The following is a 17,899-nucleotide window of genomic DNA, read 5'->3' on the forward strand; positions in this document are numbered from 1 at the left end:
AATGAGATATATTAAGAATTATTAATTGCTGATATATAAACTTGAATAAATAAGGTTAAACAAAAAGCATAATGGCTTGACCCGTTTGTTTTGAATATTCAATTTGATTTCCTATTTTGTATTTAAGGATAGAATCAATCATATATATAAATGAAAATATAGTCAATTAAATATTTTATTTATCAACAAACCAATTAAAGAATTTAGTCAAGATATTATGAGAATCAAATCACTATTATAGATTTACACTTATCTCTTTTTAATAATTATTCTTTAATAGTAGCATAGCTTGCAAAGCTTCTCATTGCTATATATATATTCCTTTGAAAAATTTTCTTGATTATTACAAATTTTCGTCATAAAAACATGAATAAAGCTATAGCATTAGTTGCTTCTTCATTCTTGATTTTGTTGTTGGCTTCTCCAACTGTTTTTGCAACAGATTATACTGTTGGAGATGCCTCTGGCTGGACCCTTGAAGTTGATTACACCAAATGGGTTGCAGGGAAAGAATTCAAAGTTGGTGATACTCTAAGTGAGTCTCCTTTCTTCTACATTTTATATTATACTTCTTTAATTTTATTTTAGGATTTGTTTGGATAAAATTTTACGATAAGATTATTTTTTTCAAGTGATATTTTTAAAAGATTTTTTTAATAAATAAAAATAATTTTATAATTAGATATCTAATATAAAAATATATTTTTATCTAATAATTATATTTAGATACAATAATATAAAAATATTTTTTGTTTATTTATTATGTTAAAGACATTTTTTTAAGTAAAAAAATCTTTAAAAAAATATAAATTATAACTTTAAAAAAAAATTCTAATATTTTTATCTATATTATTAAATTTTATCAAATGCACTAAAAAATAAAATATATTATTTTTATTAAAAAATATTTTTTTAACAATTGAATGACATATAAACAAGTTTGCATTATGATTCTTATTTTGATCTCCAGGTTTTCATTTTTCACGGTTAGATTAAGTTTAACGTCTGTAAAAAATGTTTGCTTAACTTTATTTTTCTCTTGCAAACAGATAATTAAAGAACTATAATTTTTAAAAGGAAAAATATTATGTATAAATGCTTGTAATATTTAACAAAAATAATTTATATACACGTGTATTATTCATATATTTTTAAGATTTATTATATTTTAATATATATTCTATAAATTTTTGGTATATATATATTTATTTATTTATTAGGACTGTTAAAATAGTTTAGAGTCATAAAGTCAGCCTACTTATCTATTTAAACGATTGTATTTTTATTTTTAAAATTAGACTAATTTAAAATTTGAACTAAACAAATTAAATCTAATTAACCCAAAAAAAAATAACAAATTAAACTACAGATTAAATAGGCAACCAAAAAAAATAAATTTAATATTTTTTTCCAATACTCCCCCTAATCTAATCCAAAAATACGACCTGAACCACTAAAAGAACTTTGTTTCTATAAGATTTTTTATTAAAAAAAAAATAGCATGTTTTGTCAAAACCTTTTTTTTTTGTCTAAAATTAGATTTTTTTATCTAATATATTTTAAAAAAATAAAAAATAAACGAATTAACCGATTTAACTTAAAAGAACGATCATAAATTATCCAAACTTAAAAATTAAAACTCATGAACAAACAAAAAATAAACAGATTCACACGTATAATCTATGAATTTAATCAAGTTAAATTTAAAAAAAAAATAGACTAATTCATTTGATGGTATTTATATTTCAATATATATTATATAAATTTTCGGTATATCTATAACATAACTAGCTCATATTATGAATTTATGATACATACTTAGAGCTAGACATAACAACCTATATACCAAAATGACCAAATTTGTTGTTTGCAAATAACTAATTAAGCATTCAAGTATTCCCCAAGCTTCCACCAACTGGACGAAGTGTGCGAAAGTGACTTCAATAGCTGCAATTCAAGCAAACCAATCCAAAATTACAAAGATGGCAACACCAAGATCACACTTTCGAAGGCAGGGCGCTTCTTCTTCCTGTGCCCAATCGGTAACCACTGCTCTCGCGCCATGAAACTTGCCGTCACTGTTTGTGTTTGAGTGTGCAAGTTTTCGTTTGGGACGAAACGGAGTTAGGATCTTGATGAATCGACTCTTACCTGCTCTGCTATATATATATATAATATAAAAGTTAATACAGAATAAAGTATGACAGGGTATATAGTGCGAATATTTACCTATATTCATTGTTGTCATCCCTAGTTTCTAGTGATGTTACCCAATTTATTGGGGATTTGGTTGGTTCTTCTATTGTTCTTGGATTTGCATGTGTTATGGGGAAGAGGCAGTGCTACTATATTATTATGTTCGTTATATATATTTTAGTTTTAATTTTTAAGTATATTCACTTCTCTTTGTTTTTTGGATTCTTGTGTGGACTTTTTTATTTAATTATATCTTATATTTATATTCATTTGTTATTGACGATGGCTTTCATTTTGATTCAAAGTAGTACTATATATAATGAAAATATATGAAGAATTAATGCATAATTTTTTTTAAAAAAAATTTACAAATAAAAATGATATTTGCATATCAAATTTAGTTATTATGGATTTGTATATAAATAGATGTATAATTTAACTCATTTTTAATATATATTTTGTATTTTAATGTATATTCTATTTTAATTTAGTGGATAATTTTAACGGCTAATAATATTAGTATATACTTAGCATAGTTGTATTTTTTTTTATTGTAGTTCATTCTATTAAAATTCACTCTTATTTTACTTGATTTGATAATTTTTTTAAAAATAATATATTTTTTTGTTCCTAACATTTTTATCTTATTTAAATTTCTAACATTTTCAATTGTCTCAATATTATTTTATATATCGTCAACTTTATTAATAGATTACTAACAATAAAATAATATTAAAATAATTTTAAAATATTAAATACTTAAATAAATTTATTTAAACATTAAGAATATTTTTAAATTTTATTCCAAATATTAATTGAAAACAAAAATAATACTTTACTCAAAAAATTATTCGCTTTAATCAATTTTTTTTCCATGAGTAATAAGTAACAAGTATAACTTGATTGAAAACTATTTGTTAGCGTTAAAAATCGGATTAGAAAGAAAAATCTTTTTAAACCAATAATCATACAATATTCGTGGTATTAGGGCAATCGAATTGGTGCATTTTCAACCCATGCATGGTTCTGCAAAATAAGTTATTATCTTTTTTTTCTCATCCAAGTTGGACTCAAAGATTGCATTTTTAAAATTAAAAGTTTAATTATTTTATTGATCCTTATAATTTTATCAAATTTTTAATTAAGTATTTATATTTTTTTAATTAGATTTTTATATTATTTTTAATTTTGTAATTAGATTATTTTCATATAAAAACATTAAAATTAACAAAATATTTTTTTCAAAATACATGTAGTCAAAAATCTAGTTAGATTTTTAATTATGAATACCTTCAATTTGTGAAAAAATATTCAGTTAACTCTATCACTTTTTATACTAAAATTGATATAATTATAAAATTAAAAGTAGTGTAGGAACAAAATTAAAAAATATAAAAATATAAAAATCTAATTAAAAATTTAGTAAAATTATAAGACCGAGAGAATAATTAAACCAAAATTAAAAAATTAGTGCCAAAGATCGTTGACATTAAGAGACTTTAATTAATAAAATAAATATAATATTTAAAAAATATACAATAATTTTAAATAGACAATAATCATTTTTGTCATTGGTGCACCGTTCTTCTGATCTTCTTTTCTTCTCCAATCTTAGTCTTTCACTCTCAGACCCATTAACATACATTCTATATTATTTTATCCTTGCTAAAAGCACAATATAATTATTCTCACGATTGCAGTTTTAAACCCAAATCTTCCATGTTATCTTAAATTTGATTTTCTTTTTTTGGTGACTATCTTAAATTTGATTTTTTTTTTTTTATGTTACAAATACATCTCCTACACTATCTTCGTAATTTTTTTTTTGAAAATTGACCGTTTATCTAAAAGTAATTTTGTTTTATGCTATTTAAACAAAAATATTTTTCTTAAACTAATTTATTATTCATATTAAAAGTTCAAATTTATTTTTAATAAATGGACACTATACATAAAAATATATATATATATATATATATATATATATATATATATATATATATATATATATATTATGTGTAGTGTCCATTTTGTTCAAAATTCATAACATTTAATTTTTTCTTTTGACCTGAACATTTAAAATTATTTCATTTTCAAATACTAGATTGTTTTATTTTTTTTCCTTCTAAAATTTTTTTTGAAGGTACCCATCCACACTTAAAAAAATTTTTTTGGTTTTAAAGTTACATGCATTCTCACCATCACAATTAAATTCTCAAAGTTATTAATTATTGGATTGATCTAATAGTTAATTCATTAGTCTGCTTAAACAAGTGTTAGAAATTCAAATTTTACTTAGTACAACATCAAATTAAACACATTATAAATAATAAATGGCTGAAATTCGTTTGATACCTCAAATTTTATTAGATTTATTCACCTAAAAATAATTAAACACACATTATAAATAATAAAATAATATTGTTTTAAATAAAAAAGTATCATCTATTAGATATCTATAATAAAAAAATTTTATTTTATATGTGTGTTATGACTATTGTTATATACTATAAAATTCTTTACATTATATTCTTAACTATTTATTATTTTTTTTATTATTTTTATTTTTATTTTTTTATATTATATTTAAATATTTATTATATTATAAAAAATATTAATGAGCATAATAAAATAACTACTCTTTAATAGTTTTTATTCTTTGAATGAAATAAGAATAATAAATATAATCATAAATCAAACAGAAAGGATAAAAGAAAAACAATTATAATTACATTTTTTTGTATTTTTTATTTTTTTTGTAACTTTTATATGAAAGGTATTAAATTCAAACCGCTATAAAAAAGTAGGAGTCTCCTTCCCTTACCGAACGTTCTTATCCCAAAAGTTTTTAGCAACTATCTTTTTTTACCGAAAGATCATATCAATATATTGTCTTTGGGGGTCACCTTCCTTTATCGAAGGATCATACCCTCGATTCAATTTACAATCAAAGTTATTTTGACATACACAAAAAGGAAGTCATGCTAAAAAAAAAAGAGACAAGTTTGTCGATTACCTTATTCCTTACCAAAAAATTATTTCGATATTTTGTCTTTAGGGTCATATTCCTTATCAAAAAATCATTCTCTTAATTCTTTAATGCACATAAGATAGTTATTGTAATGCTTAGTGTATATGCAATAAAGAGATATTATTATATAAAATTGATGAGCGTCCTCTCCTTGTCGAAAGTTCTTATCCCAAAAGTTTGCTGATCACCTTCTCTTATCGAAAAATCATCTCGATTCGATCACCTTCTCTCACCGAAGAGTCATCTCAATTATTTTGTCTTTGAAAGTTTCCTTCCTTTATCAAAATATCATTTTCTCCGTTCTTTAATGCACGTAAAATGATTATTATAATGCATAATGTGTACAAAATAAAAAGATATTGTATCATAACATTAAATGCTAATATCTATATTAAAAAATATTTAAGATATGACATATAAGAAAATAATATAAAATTCCTACCTCCAATGAAGTTCTTATATATATTCCAATGCAAATAGACATTATTCGTTAACGAAGAGAGACTTATTCTATAGTTAGACTTTATGTATGTTTTTTATGTAGGTATGTGTCTTTGATTGGATAAGAAAAAAAATTTTCATATTTCGTAGTTTGCATAATTTAGAGACAATATCTTCTTAAACAATATTAGAGTGAGAGTAAGGAAGTAAAAAGAGACAATGATTTTTCTTATAATAAAGTGGAGAAGATATATGAAAGATAATTTATTAGAGATAATAGAAGATAGAGAAGATAGATTACCTAAAATATTTTGTATAAAAAAAAAGAATAGAATGAGAAATAAATAACTCAAATAACTTTTAGGTATGTACAGATTATGTTGGGAGAATCTAACTTGCGTTTAACTAAAATTTTCAATCTAAATCGTCAATTTATGAGCCCTATAATGTTTTATAGGTTTAGAATTTGAAAATAGCTATTAAAGACAAATTTATAGACAATTGAGTTATCTTTAAAATGAGGTTTTAATGAATTCAATAAGATAACCCCAACTTTACATATTTACAAAATACTGTTAGTATATCAGGTTAGTTGATTAGGACACGATTTTTTACTATGAACTTATAATATATTTATCTACCTAATTTAATTTGAATTTGATTTTGTACAAAACTTAAAGAATAAAGATAGTTTTCTTATCTTTTCATGTAACTAAAGATCATTCAAATTCAATAAGCATGGAATTAGTTATGACTATATCTTTAAAGGTGGTTTATTATCGATTAGAAATTCACTAAAACTAGTATTTTCATATTTTCAAATTTAAATTAGATATGTTAGTTTTTCAAATGTATTATTTTAAAATTTTTTATTATGAATTTAAATTTTAAATCATTACAATTTTAATCAAATAATGAATATGATTAAAAAAGTTAGGATGTTACAATGGCCGCAGAAAGGTGGAAGCATGGCGGTGACAGGAGGCAACAGTGAAACCTACAGTGGTGGAGTTAGGGTTTAGTAATATAACAAACAACCAAAAAAAAGGACAACTTTACCTTGGCGCACTGGACCTCGGCCGCAATGATAGTGACAAGGTGATGACCTCTGATCGACGACAAAGGACACCAACAACAGCAGCATGGCAGAGGCTCGAACAGCAATAATGACGACGTGCTGATATGCGACGACAATGTAACTTATCGGCGGTGACGACAACTCCATGTGGTAGCAGAACAATCTTTTTCAATGGACCAGAAAGAGAGAGATGAGAGAGAGAGGGGAGAGAGAGAGTTTACAGAAGTGAGGGAGAAGGATTTTGCGTTTGAATTTTATTCCAAATTTATTGTCGGATTTATTGGCAGAAAAATTCGATGGTAAGATGTTCGTCGTTACCTAAACAACATGTTTTACTAAATCTTGTTACCGTCGGAATTTTTCGACGGTAAATTTGACGCCAATAAAATTAATTTGTGTGCCTCTATTTACTGTCAGATTTAGCTGCGAGATTTTAAATCCAATGGTAACTTATTCAAGAGATAGATTTTTACTCATAATTGTCAAAAAATTCGCTGCTAAATTTATCGGTAATGTCTGACCGTAAATTTGATAATATTCAACACATTTTTATAGTGCATGTTAACGAATATTGATACACTAATATTAATTAAATTTACAAAAAAATTATTATATTACAAAGATGTTAATGAATATAACAAAAAATATTAATGAATACTATTAAAAGTTTTAATAAATAATATTTTATTATATTTATTAATATTTTTATTTATATATAATAAATATTTAATTATGGTGAAAATGGAAGAATAAATACCAATATAACAAAAAAAAAAAGTTACGATGTATGAAAATTTGCGTTTAATTTAGACGAATTTTATGAAGTATACACAAGTTCACTTCTTTCTTAAATAAATTTTGTATAATTTTTAGAAGTTTTCGGTGGGCGAATTCTATAAAAACCCATAAAATAAAATAAAAATTGAAATACAATGTTAGTTTAATTTGTTTTTAAAAATAAATATATTTTATTTTATAATAACAAAAAAACCCTAACATTTCATTAGCATTTATTAGTATGCTAGAAAAAAAAAATCTCTTTACTTATTTTGTCATATGCCAGTCATATATTGGCTGGTCAATATATGACCACCATTAATCATATATTAAATTACCTTAGTTAAGGTTGGCTATTAAAAAAAGAGTGATGCTAGATACTTAAATAATAATTATAATATAAAAATATTACGTAAAAATTTTTATTCTTTTAATAAGTAAATAATATATATTTTTTTATTATTTATTTTTTTTATTATTTATTATTTTACTGCATATTTTGAGTAATTAATTTTTTTTTAAATTAATTTTAGTTTCTTTTAAATTAAATCTCTAACATCTCTTAATTATATTATTATTTATTAAAATGCAATAATTCTCTCCAAAAATTATGAAAGTTAAATTAAAAATTTTTAATAATTTTTATTATACAACTTATATTTTATATATATACTATTAAAAAATAAAAAATAAAAAATAAAATATAAACAAAAATTAAAAAATAAATTTTTAAAAATAATTATGAATTCATTATATTAAAATCAATAAATAAGCATATATATGATATTAAATAAAAATATTAAAATAATTAAAATTATGATCCATTAATGCACATATGAGATAATTTAAAGAATATAATAAGATGTATGGTTTAAAATTTGATAATATTAATTATAAAAATTTATTAGTGATAGACATCATATGTATGAAATTATGAATATTATGAGTATAAAATTATGGATGTTATTAATATGAAATTATAGATATTATATGTATAAATTTATAGATGTTATGGGTATATTTATCAATTGAATAAATTAATTTAAGAATTTGACATTTTTTTAAATTCAATTATGATAAAATTTAAAAACATATGTGTTAACCTTATAGTTATTTATGTAATAACTAAAAAATAATATGTGTATGAATGTAATATCTAATATACATGAATTTAATTTTTAGATGTTAGTTGTATGTAATTATGGAAGTTATGTATATGAACGTATGAATGTTATGTGTATGAACTTAGTTAGTATAATATAATTATAAATGCACATAAAAACACACAAAAAGATTAAATCAGTTTATTACCATACCTCATCAAAACTAGTGTGGTTTTTCATATTCTCAAAAATTGGTTGACTGACAACAAGCTCGTCGGGTGAGCTGTCTGTAGTTCGAATTCTTCAGCACCTTCTACCATAGATACCGTATTAAGGTTGAATTCAAATGTCATACTATTTGCAATGATAGAGGTGACTTCTTGTAAAATTTCTTAACCTATTTTAAATGTACTTGTAATTGTATTAGAGTTGTAAATTTTGAATGAAAATAATTGAATTAACGAAAACAAAATCATATTAGGGTAGCTTTCAGATTTTGTATCTCCATTAAATGACGATAAATGACTTAATAAAAAAAATCAATTACAATTAATTCATTTAATACAAATTATCGTTACCGTTCTTTATAATTATTATGAGTCTTTATTGTATTCTTAAATATATAAATTACATTATAAAAAAATATATTAAGTATTGATTACAAGAATACTTAATAGTAAGAAATATGATATTATAATTAATGTCATTAATAAATGTGACTGACAAGAATATGATAAGTGAATCGATAGGAGAGTGCTATAAAAAATAAAACTGTTATTAAATTATATAAATGAAATAAATTATAAAAAATTTTAACTAATTATGACCGAAATTTTTTGTTACCAAATTTTTTACTTAAAATAATTTGGTCATATATATATATATATATATATATATATATATATACTTTTTAATAAGTATTCATTAGTAGTAGAATAGCTTGCAAAGCTTCTCATGCTATAAATTCCTTTGAAGAATTTTTATTATTATTATTGTGAGAGAGCACATTTTCTTCATAGAAACATGGCTAAAGCTGTAGCAGCATTAGTTGCTGCCTCATTCTTGATTTTGTTGTTGGCTTTTCCAACTGTTTTTGCAACAGATTACGTTGTTGGAGGTCCTTCTGGATGGGTCATTGGACCTGATTATGGCATCTGGGCCGAAAATTTTAAATTCAAAGTTAATGATACTCTAAGTGAGTCTTCTCTCTTCTATATTTCATCGTTTTTTCAATTTGATTTTTGTGCGGTACTTATTTTAATCTCCAAGGTTTTTTTTAACTACTATTAGATTAAGTTTGATGTCCGTGAATCAAACGTTCCAATAAATACATGCTTAGCCTTATTTTTCTCTTGTAAAATAATAATCAAAGAACTATAATTTTAAACAGCAAAAATACTTTGAATTGAGGTAGTTGTACAGTATTATTACTTTGATTTTGATATGCCTTTTTAAGCAAAAGTATTTTTATAATTATTTAATCATATCATATAATCTCACGATCATCTTGTTGTATATAAATGTTTGTAATATTTAAATAAAAATATTATATATATAATTAGTTATTATATATTTCTATATATACATATTAATTTATATATTTTTGAATTAAATAATTAATAATTAAAATAATCAATTCTTAAAGTATTTGAGTATTACTTAATTAGAATTTATATTTTATTTAGTTAATTTTTATGTAGGAACTATGAAGTATGGACACTTTGTTGAGTTGTCGTGTTCGCGTGTGGACACATTTCCGAAGACACTCATCGACACTTGTCCGACACGCGTGTCTACTGTGTCCAACCGTGTTTTAATAAAAAATAAAAAATTCTTCTACAGACTCACTTATACACATTTAAATAGCATTACATGTCAGCGTGTCCAGTCTTATTCTTAATATATATTCTTGAAATAAATTTAGATATAGTATATATTATAATTTATTAAAATAAAAAATGTTTTAAATATTTAATATAATTAAAATATGATTTTAAAAATAATTAAAAAATTAATTTATATTTTAATATCAATAAAGCATCACAATATCATTATGATTTATCTAGAAAATAACATTTTAAAATTTGCGTATCAGCTTGCGTATCAGCTTGTGTCTCGCGTCCGTGTCAGAGTGTTCGTGTGCGTCATAATGTAGAAATAACATTTTTGTATATATTCAATAATTTGAGGATAATGCTAACATTTTTTGTTTGTTAATAACTAATAATTCAGCGTTCAAGTATGAGGCAAGGCTCCACCAAGTGGAGGAAGTGAGCAAAAGCGACTACATTAACTGCAATTCAAACCACCCAATAAAAAACTACAAAGGCGGTAACAACAAGATCACACTTTCAAAGCCAGGGAGCTACTTCTTCTTGTGCCCAACACCTCGTCACTGCCAACTTGGCATGAAACTTGCGCTCAATGTTTCTTAAACCATGCTTTTGAATTCTAATTTATTGGGGCTTTGGTTGGTTCTGTATTGGTTTGGGATGGATTTATGTCTTGGGAAGAGGCAGTGCTACTGGAATATTTTTAATATATTTTTCTTTAATTTTCAAGTATGTGTTATAAAAATTTATTTTTAACAATTCAATTAATATATGTTCTATTCCATGATTATTTTATCCTATTTTCTTTTATTATTTGTAGTGATAATGAAAAACTATTCTATTTGCGATTTTGTATAAAATAAATTTTAAAAATATTTAATATTATTAAAAAATATTCTTTTTTTAATACATTGAAAAATATTATTTTTTTACTATATAGTTGTAGGCTCACAGAATATCTATGCATAAGTAAAGAAAAAAATAAAGAATATCAAAATAAAATCATATCCAATACGTCAACAAACGAATATCACAATAACTATCTAAAATAAACTAATAATGAGATTAATATATTTATCCCTTAAAGTAAGTCTATACAATTAGTTATAATGCTTTTAAGATTAAAAAAAATATTAATGAATGATATAATAATTTAATTTTTTAATTTAATAATAAATAATTATGTATGATTGTAGTATAATTTATATTCATTATAATTAGTAATAAATTAAAATATTATATTTCTTCTAATAATATAATCAAATACATTCCTACCATTAATTAAGTTAAAGCATTATTACTACACATTCTAAATTTTAATAATATATAAATTTTTTTTCATAATCATATATTAATATACATATTCCTTCCATAAATAAAATACCATTAAAATTAAAAAAAAATTATTAATTACTGATATAATAAAGAGTATCAAAATAAAATTATACCAATATATCAAAAAATAAAATCTCAAAATAACTACCTTAAACAAACTAATCATAGAACTTTTAACAACAAAAAATTTAAAATATTATTTTATTTTCAAATTTTAATTTAAATATTATGTTTAATAGACTAATATTTTACCATTTAATTAGAGTCTAGGCATTTAATTATAATACTTTTAAAATTAGAAAATAAATTATTAATTAATAACATAATAATTTGATTCTCTATTTTAAAAACAAATAATTTTGTACAATTATAGTATAATTTATAAAATTTACGTTAAATTTAATTAATAATAAATTAAAATATTATCTTTTTTCTAATAATATAATCATATAAATTATTACCATTAATTGATTTACAACAATAATTATACAAATTTTAACTTTAGTAATACACAGATTTTCTAATAATATATAACTTTAGTAATATATAAATATTATCTTTTTTATAATTATATATTAATATCTACGTTCTTTCTATAAATATAGTACTCTTAAGATTATAAAAAAATTATTAATTAATAATATAATAAAAAACATCAAAATAAATCATATCTAATATATTAGAAAATAAAATCTCAAAAGAACTACCTAAAAAACTAATCACAGGATTTTCAATAATAAAAAATGATCAATTTTGATAAAAAAAAAAACAAAAAATACATTATTGTTGTATGAAAATAAAATAGTTAAGAAAAAAAATAAAAAACAAAACAAAAAATTATGCCTATAAAATTTACACTCATGAACAGAAAATATGACCTTCTATATATAATATTCATAGAGATATATAAAAAATTATTATAATTACTAAAAAAATATAATATAAAATATTATAATTATTGATAAATTTTTATCATATTTAATTATTAAATACTAGCAAATATAATTATTCGAAATTGATATTTTTCATAAATAAAAAATAAAAGAGAGAGACCATCATACTGACATCAGACATCAGAATGCGAGTATATTTGGCGCAATATAAATATCATATAAATGTTAACTATGTATAATTGATAATTATACTATAATGATTGACAATTAAAATGAGTAATAATTAGTATAATTATTTATTAAATGCTAATTTTTATATAATTATAAAAAAATATTTTTATAAAATAAGTAGAAAAGAGAGAGATAAGCATACTAATATTAGAATACACTAAGTCAATATTGTTAGCGCTAAAATATTACACGTTGTAAAATAGCATAATGATAATAATTAATGCTATATGTAGTTACCAAAAAAAATTTGATGCTATATGTAATAAAGATATAAGAAGAGTTGGTATGTAATTTTTTTTATTAAAATATCTTTTATTATATAAAAAAATATTTTTTAATTATTTCAAGATGTGAATCTAAAATCTCTTAATTAAATCATAAACTAGTTGCTGAAATTCTATTTTTACACCTATTTAATAAATAATAAAATGAATCAGTAGTATTTATAAATACACTAGTATAAATGAGGATTTTTTTATAAATAAATAAAATAAATATAATATTTATAGATATAAAGATATCCAAAAAAATTTATTTATCTCGTTAATATTAAAAATAAGATAATTATAAACATATCTCATTTTTATTATCAATAAGATAGTATAAACATTTTAAACATGTATTTCGTTTACTAACGGAATAAACTTAGAAATTTTTTAAACGTATTTTATTAATAGTGAAAACGAGATAAGTTTATAATTTTTTTTTAAATGCCAACAAGATAAAATTGTATTTTATAATATAGTTTGGATCAATTTAAAAATAAATATTATATAATTTATTATGATGTGAATCATATTAATTTAATTTTTATTTTAAATTTCAAATATATTTTAATTTAAATAACTCATCTAAATTTTTATACATACATTTAAATAATATTGCTAATTTTTATGCATATATTTAAATTTTAAATTTTAACAAAAAGAGAACGAGAGTTAGTAGTTACTAAATTTTAAATTTTAACAAAAAGAACGAGAGTGAATGCATTTTAAATTTTATAGTAATTATCTAAATCATTTTTTAAAGATCTTAAAAGTGGATATTTTAGTTTTTAAGAAAATTAAAACAAAAATATTCTCAAAATTTTACTATAGATAAATCTGTCTCTAGTATATTTTTCAGTGGAGGAATTACCCAAATTAATCCCAAAAGATTTTAAAAGCGGACATTTTAATTCTAAAAAAAAAATTAATACACAAATCAATTTTCAATTTTTTTTCTGTTAGATATAATAATTCTTGGTCTATTTTTCGACGTAACTCACTAACAGAGAATACAAATTTGACACAAGTTTTTTTTGTTAACATAATTTTTGCACACATTATAAATAAAAAAATAATATGTATGTGCTACATAGATGTGTATGTTAAGTTAGTCTAATTATACAACAAAAATTCTGTTAACTTTTTGAGTTAATTGATAATTTAGTGATCAAGTAGAGATTCAAGTAAAAATAAAAAAATAACGTTGATTATACTTAATTCCTAACTTTTACACCAAACTAAGTTATGTTAAATATAAAAATATCAAATAATTTCAATCTTGAATTTTATATAGAATGATTTCTAATAACTTTATTGAACAATATTATTATTATTATTATTATTATTATTATTGTTGTTGTTGTTGTTGTTAAGTTTTCTATAATCACTTTAAATAATTTTTTAGAGAGGTATAAGTTAGTCTTAAAAATGGTATCAAATATTAATGTTATAATTTAGGTCATGTTTATTTATAGACATAGGATAATATGAGAGCAATTTACGTATTTAAAATATTTGGAGAAAAAGCTTATCAGATTATCACTTTTTAAAACACCAGACACAATTGCAACTTTTCTATTTATATGTAAACTGCGATACTCTGATGCAGATTAGAGTTTGCACGTTAATTACTACATCCTATCGCGGTTTATATTGAGATGCTGTAAGTACATAAACCGCTACACCCTGTAGCTGTTTATGAAGGAATGGCGTGCACGAAGAAATCGCAAAACATTGTAGCGATTTCTTCAGAATGTGGCTGCTTGGAAGATGCCTATATATACTCAACAAGTTGTGTAGAGTGTTATTTTCATTCAAAACCTTAGAATGGAGAGTGAGGAGAACTTTTTAGTCTTAGTGCATTGCTCTGGAAAAATTAAAAAGAGTAAAAGTCATGGTGTAAAGTTTACCGATAGAGAACTACTGAGTGTTTTTATCCGGTCATCTAATACGCTGTTAGATCTAAAAACCAGTATGTTGCAAAAGTTGGACATGTGCGGGACAAAGTGGGTGAAGGAGCTGTTCTTCAAGATTCCTATTGCGGTTGTGTCAACTGGCGTGAAATATGAACATTCGTGATAGGGTCTGATCAAGATATGCATGTGTTGTTTCATTGTCAGCAGAGTTTTCCGGAAGTGAGGATATACGAGTTGTTTGCGAAGTTGGAACATGGCATCGATAGTTCTTGGGCATCGGCGCCAAATCCTCTGTCGACTATAATGGGGGGTGCTTCTACCTCGATGTCTGTCATTGCACCTGATTGTTTGTTGGCTAATCGTCCATCAGGTGCAATTGGGGTAGTTACGTCATCCCGTCCGATTCCAAACATTGGATGTGAGGGTGAACCGAATCGGGCTAAAATGCGATGCGAGAGGATGATTCGGATGAAGAGCCTGCTGACGTCGGTGGGGACAGTGATAATGATATTCCAACAAATCCAGCAACACGTCAGGTGCCGTCAAGTTCCGGCACACATCAACATCCTCCACACTTCTCTACCCTGAACTTGGAAGCCATCGGCCAACCGCTGGACACAGTTTATAGCTTTGGAGGTCATGGATTGAACGAGGGAAATGCTACAGTTGAATTTCAAATTGGCCAATATTTCTAAAGTAAGGAGGAAGCTGTTCTGAGTGTAAAGGATTACAGCATTTGCCGTGGTATTGAGTACAAGTTGATTGAGCCGGATCATCTTCAGTATCATGAGAGGTGCAAGGAGTTCGGTAAAGGTTGCATGTGGATGATTCACATCACACTTCAGCAGCGAAAGAGTACTTGGGAGGTTCGACAGTACAACGGACCACACACTTGCTTGGCTACATCGATATCAAGTGACCATCGACAGCTTGATTATCATGCCATTTATGCGAAGATCTTTCCTCTGGTTCGAGCCAATGCGGCGGTTTCGATAAAGGTGTTGCAAGAAGCTACTGAAGCAACGTACGGGTTCAGGCCTAGTTACAGGAAGGCCTGGATGGCTAAACAGAAGGCAGTAGCGCAGATCTACGGAGATTGAAAAGAGTCCTATGCCGAGCGGTCCCGTTGGATCCTTGGTGTGTAGTCTACCATGGAGGAAACCGTTACCTTGTTGAAGACTTCTCCAGTTCTAGTCGGTGATCAGGTTGACGATTCTACCGTGTACTTTTATCGTCTTTTTTGGACATTTCCTCCTTGTGTTGAAGCTTTCCGACATTGCAAGTTTCTAATAAACATAGATGACACTCGTCTGTATGGCAAGTATGGCGGCACTTTGTTCTTGACTATTGCGCAAGATGAAAACTCCAACATCTTGCCATGGAAGGAAAAAATGCAGATTTGTGATCTTTCTTCCTGACCAACTTGTGCCAACATGTGACTCCGCAAGAGGGGATACTGGTCATCTTGGACAGGTACAACGGCAGGCACTTGAGGAACTTGACAGTGGTTGGTTACCTCCTTATGTATATCGAGCATTTTGTATTCGGCATGTTGCAGTTAACTTCTCACTCAGTTTCAAGGGTACGGATGCAAAGCAATTACTTGTGAACGCTGCTTATGCGAAGGCTGAGGCAGAGTTTGATTATTGGTTTGATATCATGCGGACTGAGAATCCGACTATATGTGACTGGGCGAACAGAATAGAGTACGATAAGTGGACTGAGCACCAGGACGGCGGCAGATGGTTTGGTCACATGACGACCAATATATCTGAGTGTGTTAATTCTGTTTTGAAGGATACAAGGAATCTTCCGGTAACTCTCAACCTTCTCACTACTTTCTCTCTCTATCTCATTTTCAAACGTGCTCAAATGAAATCCGCTACAGCCTCAAGCGGTTTTTATAGTGAGACCAATCCTAAAAAAACCGCTACGTGTGGTTTTAAATGATGTAAGGTTATTTTCAATGTCTGATTATTTGTGTGATTTTAATTTTAATTTTATTGATTAGTATTGCATAGATTACATTGATTTAAAAAATAAATTCAAATTGAAACTATATAAATTACAACTTTTCTTATATTAGATTAAATTATATATAAAAAATTAAATTAATATAATTTAAATAGTAATAAATTATATCAATTTTTATTATTTATTTCGATTTAAATCGTATTATTAAATACAGTCTTATTTTGTTGACAGTGTAAATGAGATACGCTCATAATTATTTCATTTTATTTGCGAATAAAATATGTATAATCAATAAAAAAATATTTTTTTAAAGTATGGCTATATCCATAAATATTATATTTATTTTATTTATAAATAAAAAATTTGTATAAATAATGTGAAATATTATGTGATTAATATATTAGTCCTCTAACATTTTTTATGAAGCTTATTAAAAATATTCATGGTGTGCTTGTGACAGTAGAGAGACATAAAATTTGGAAGAGCCTCGAGCAATGCTCTAATAATTGGAATAGAAGGTGATTTTAATGAAAGAAAAATAGTATAAAACCTAATATTTTTAGTGAAAAAAAAAGTACTATTAACTCAAATATAATACAAATAAAAAGAATTTGTCACTTAAATAGTTAAATCCAAAACCATGGAATCAAATACACCAAATCTTAAGACCCAAAAAAAAACAAAAAAAACAAAAACAAAAAAATACACCAATTTTTCGGAGGCCCTAGACCATTGCAACCTAATGGATCGAGGTAATTGTTATTAGTCATGCATACAAATAAAATATAATAATAATAACAAGAAGGATTCTGTTAGGGAGACCATG

General features: G+C 24.4%; 1 protein-coding gene across 1 annotated transcript; it reads left to right on the forward strand.

Moving 5' to 3' along the window:
- The first annotated feature begins 366 nt into the window (after positions 1-366).
- LOC130949101 (uncharacterized) lies at positions 367-16,199 on the forward strand. The gene is made up of 3 exons (XM_057877924.1): positions 367-535; positions 15,266-15,635; positions 15,797-16,199. Exons 1-3 carry the CDS (start codon positions 367-369, stop codon positions 16,197-16,199), a joined length of 942 nt encoding a protein of 313 aa, XP_057733907.1.
- The last annotated feature ends 1,700 nt before the right edge of the window (positions 16,200-17,899 follow it).

The sequence above is a fragment of the Arachis stenosperma genome, chromosome 9 (genome assembly GCF_014773155.1).
Source record: "Arachis stenosperma cultivar V10309 chromosome 9, arast.V10309.gnm1.PFL2, whole genome shotgun sequence".
NCBI classification, from domain to species: Eukaryota; Viridiplantae; Streptophyta; class Magnoliopsida; order Fabales; family Fabaceae; genus Arachis; species Arachis stenosperma.

Excerpts from the sequence above, each read along its gene's own strand:
- LOC130949101 (XM_057877924.1), top strand. The coding sequence starts at position 367 with ATGAATAAAGCTATAGCATTAGTTGCTTCTTCATTCTTGATTTTGTTG. Across the intron at positions 536-15,265 it reads CAAAGTTGGTGATACTCTAA|GGTCTGATCAAGATATGCAT; the intron begins GTGAGTCTCCTT and ends CATTCGTGATAG. Across the intron at positions 15,636-15,796 it reads CAAATCCAGCAACACGTCAG|TAAGGAGGAAGCTGTTCTGA; the intron begins GTGCCGTCAAGT and ends ATATTTCTAAAG.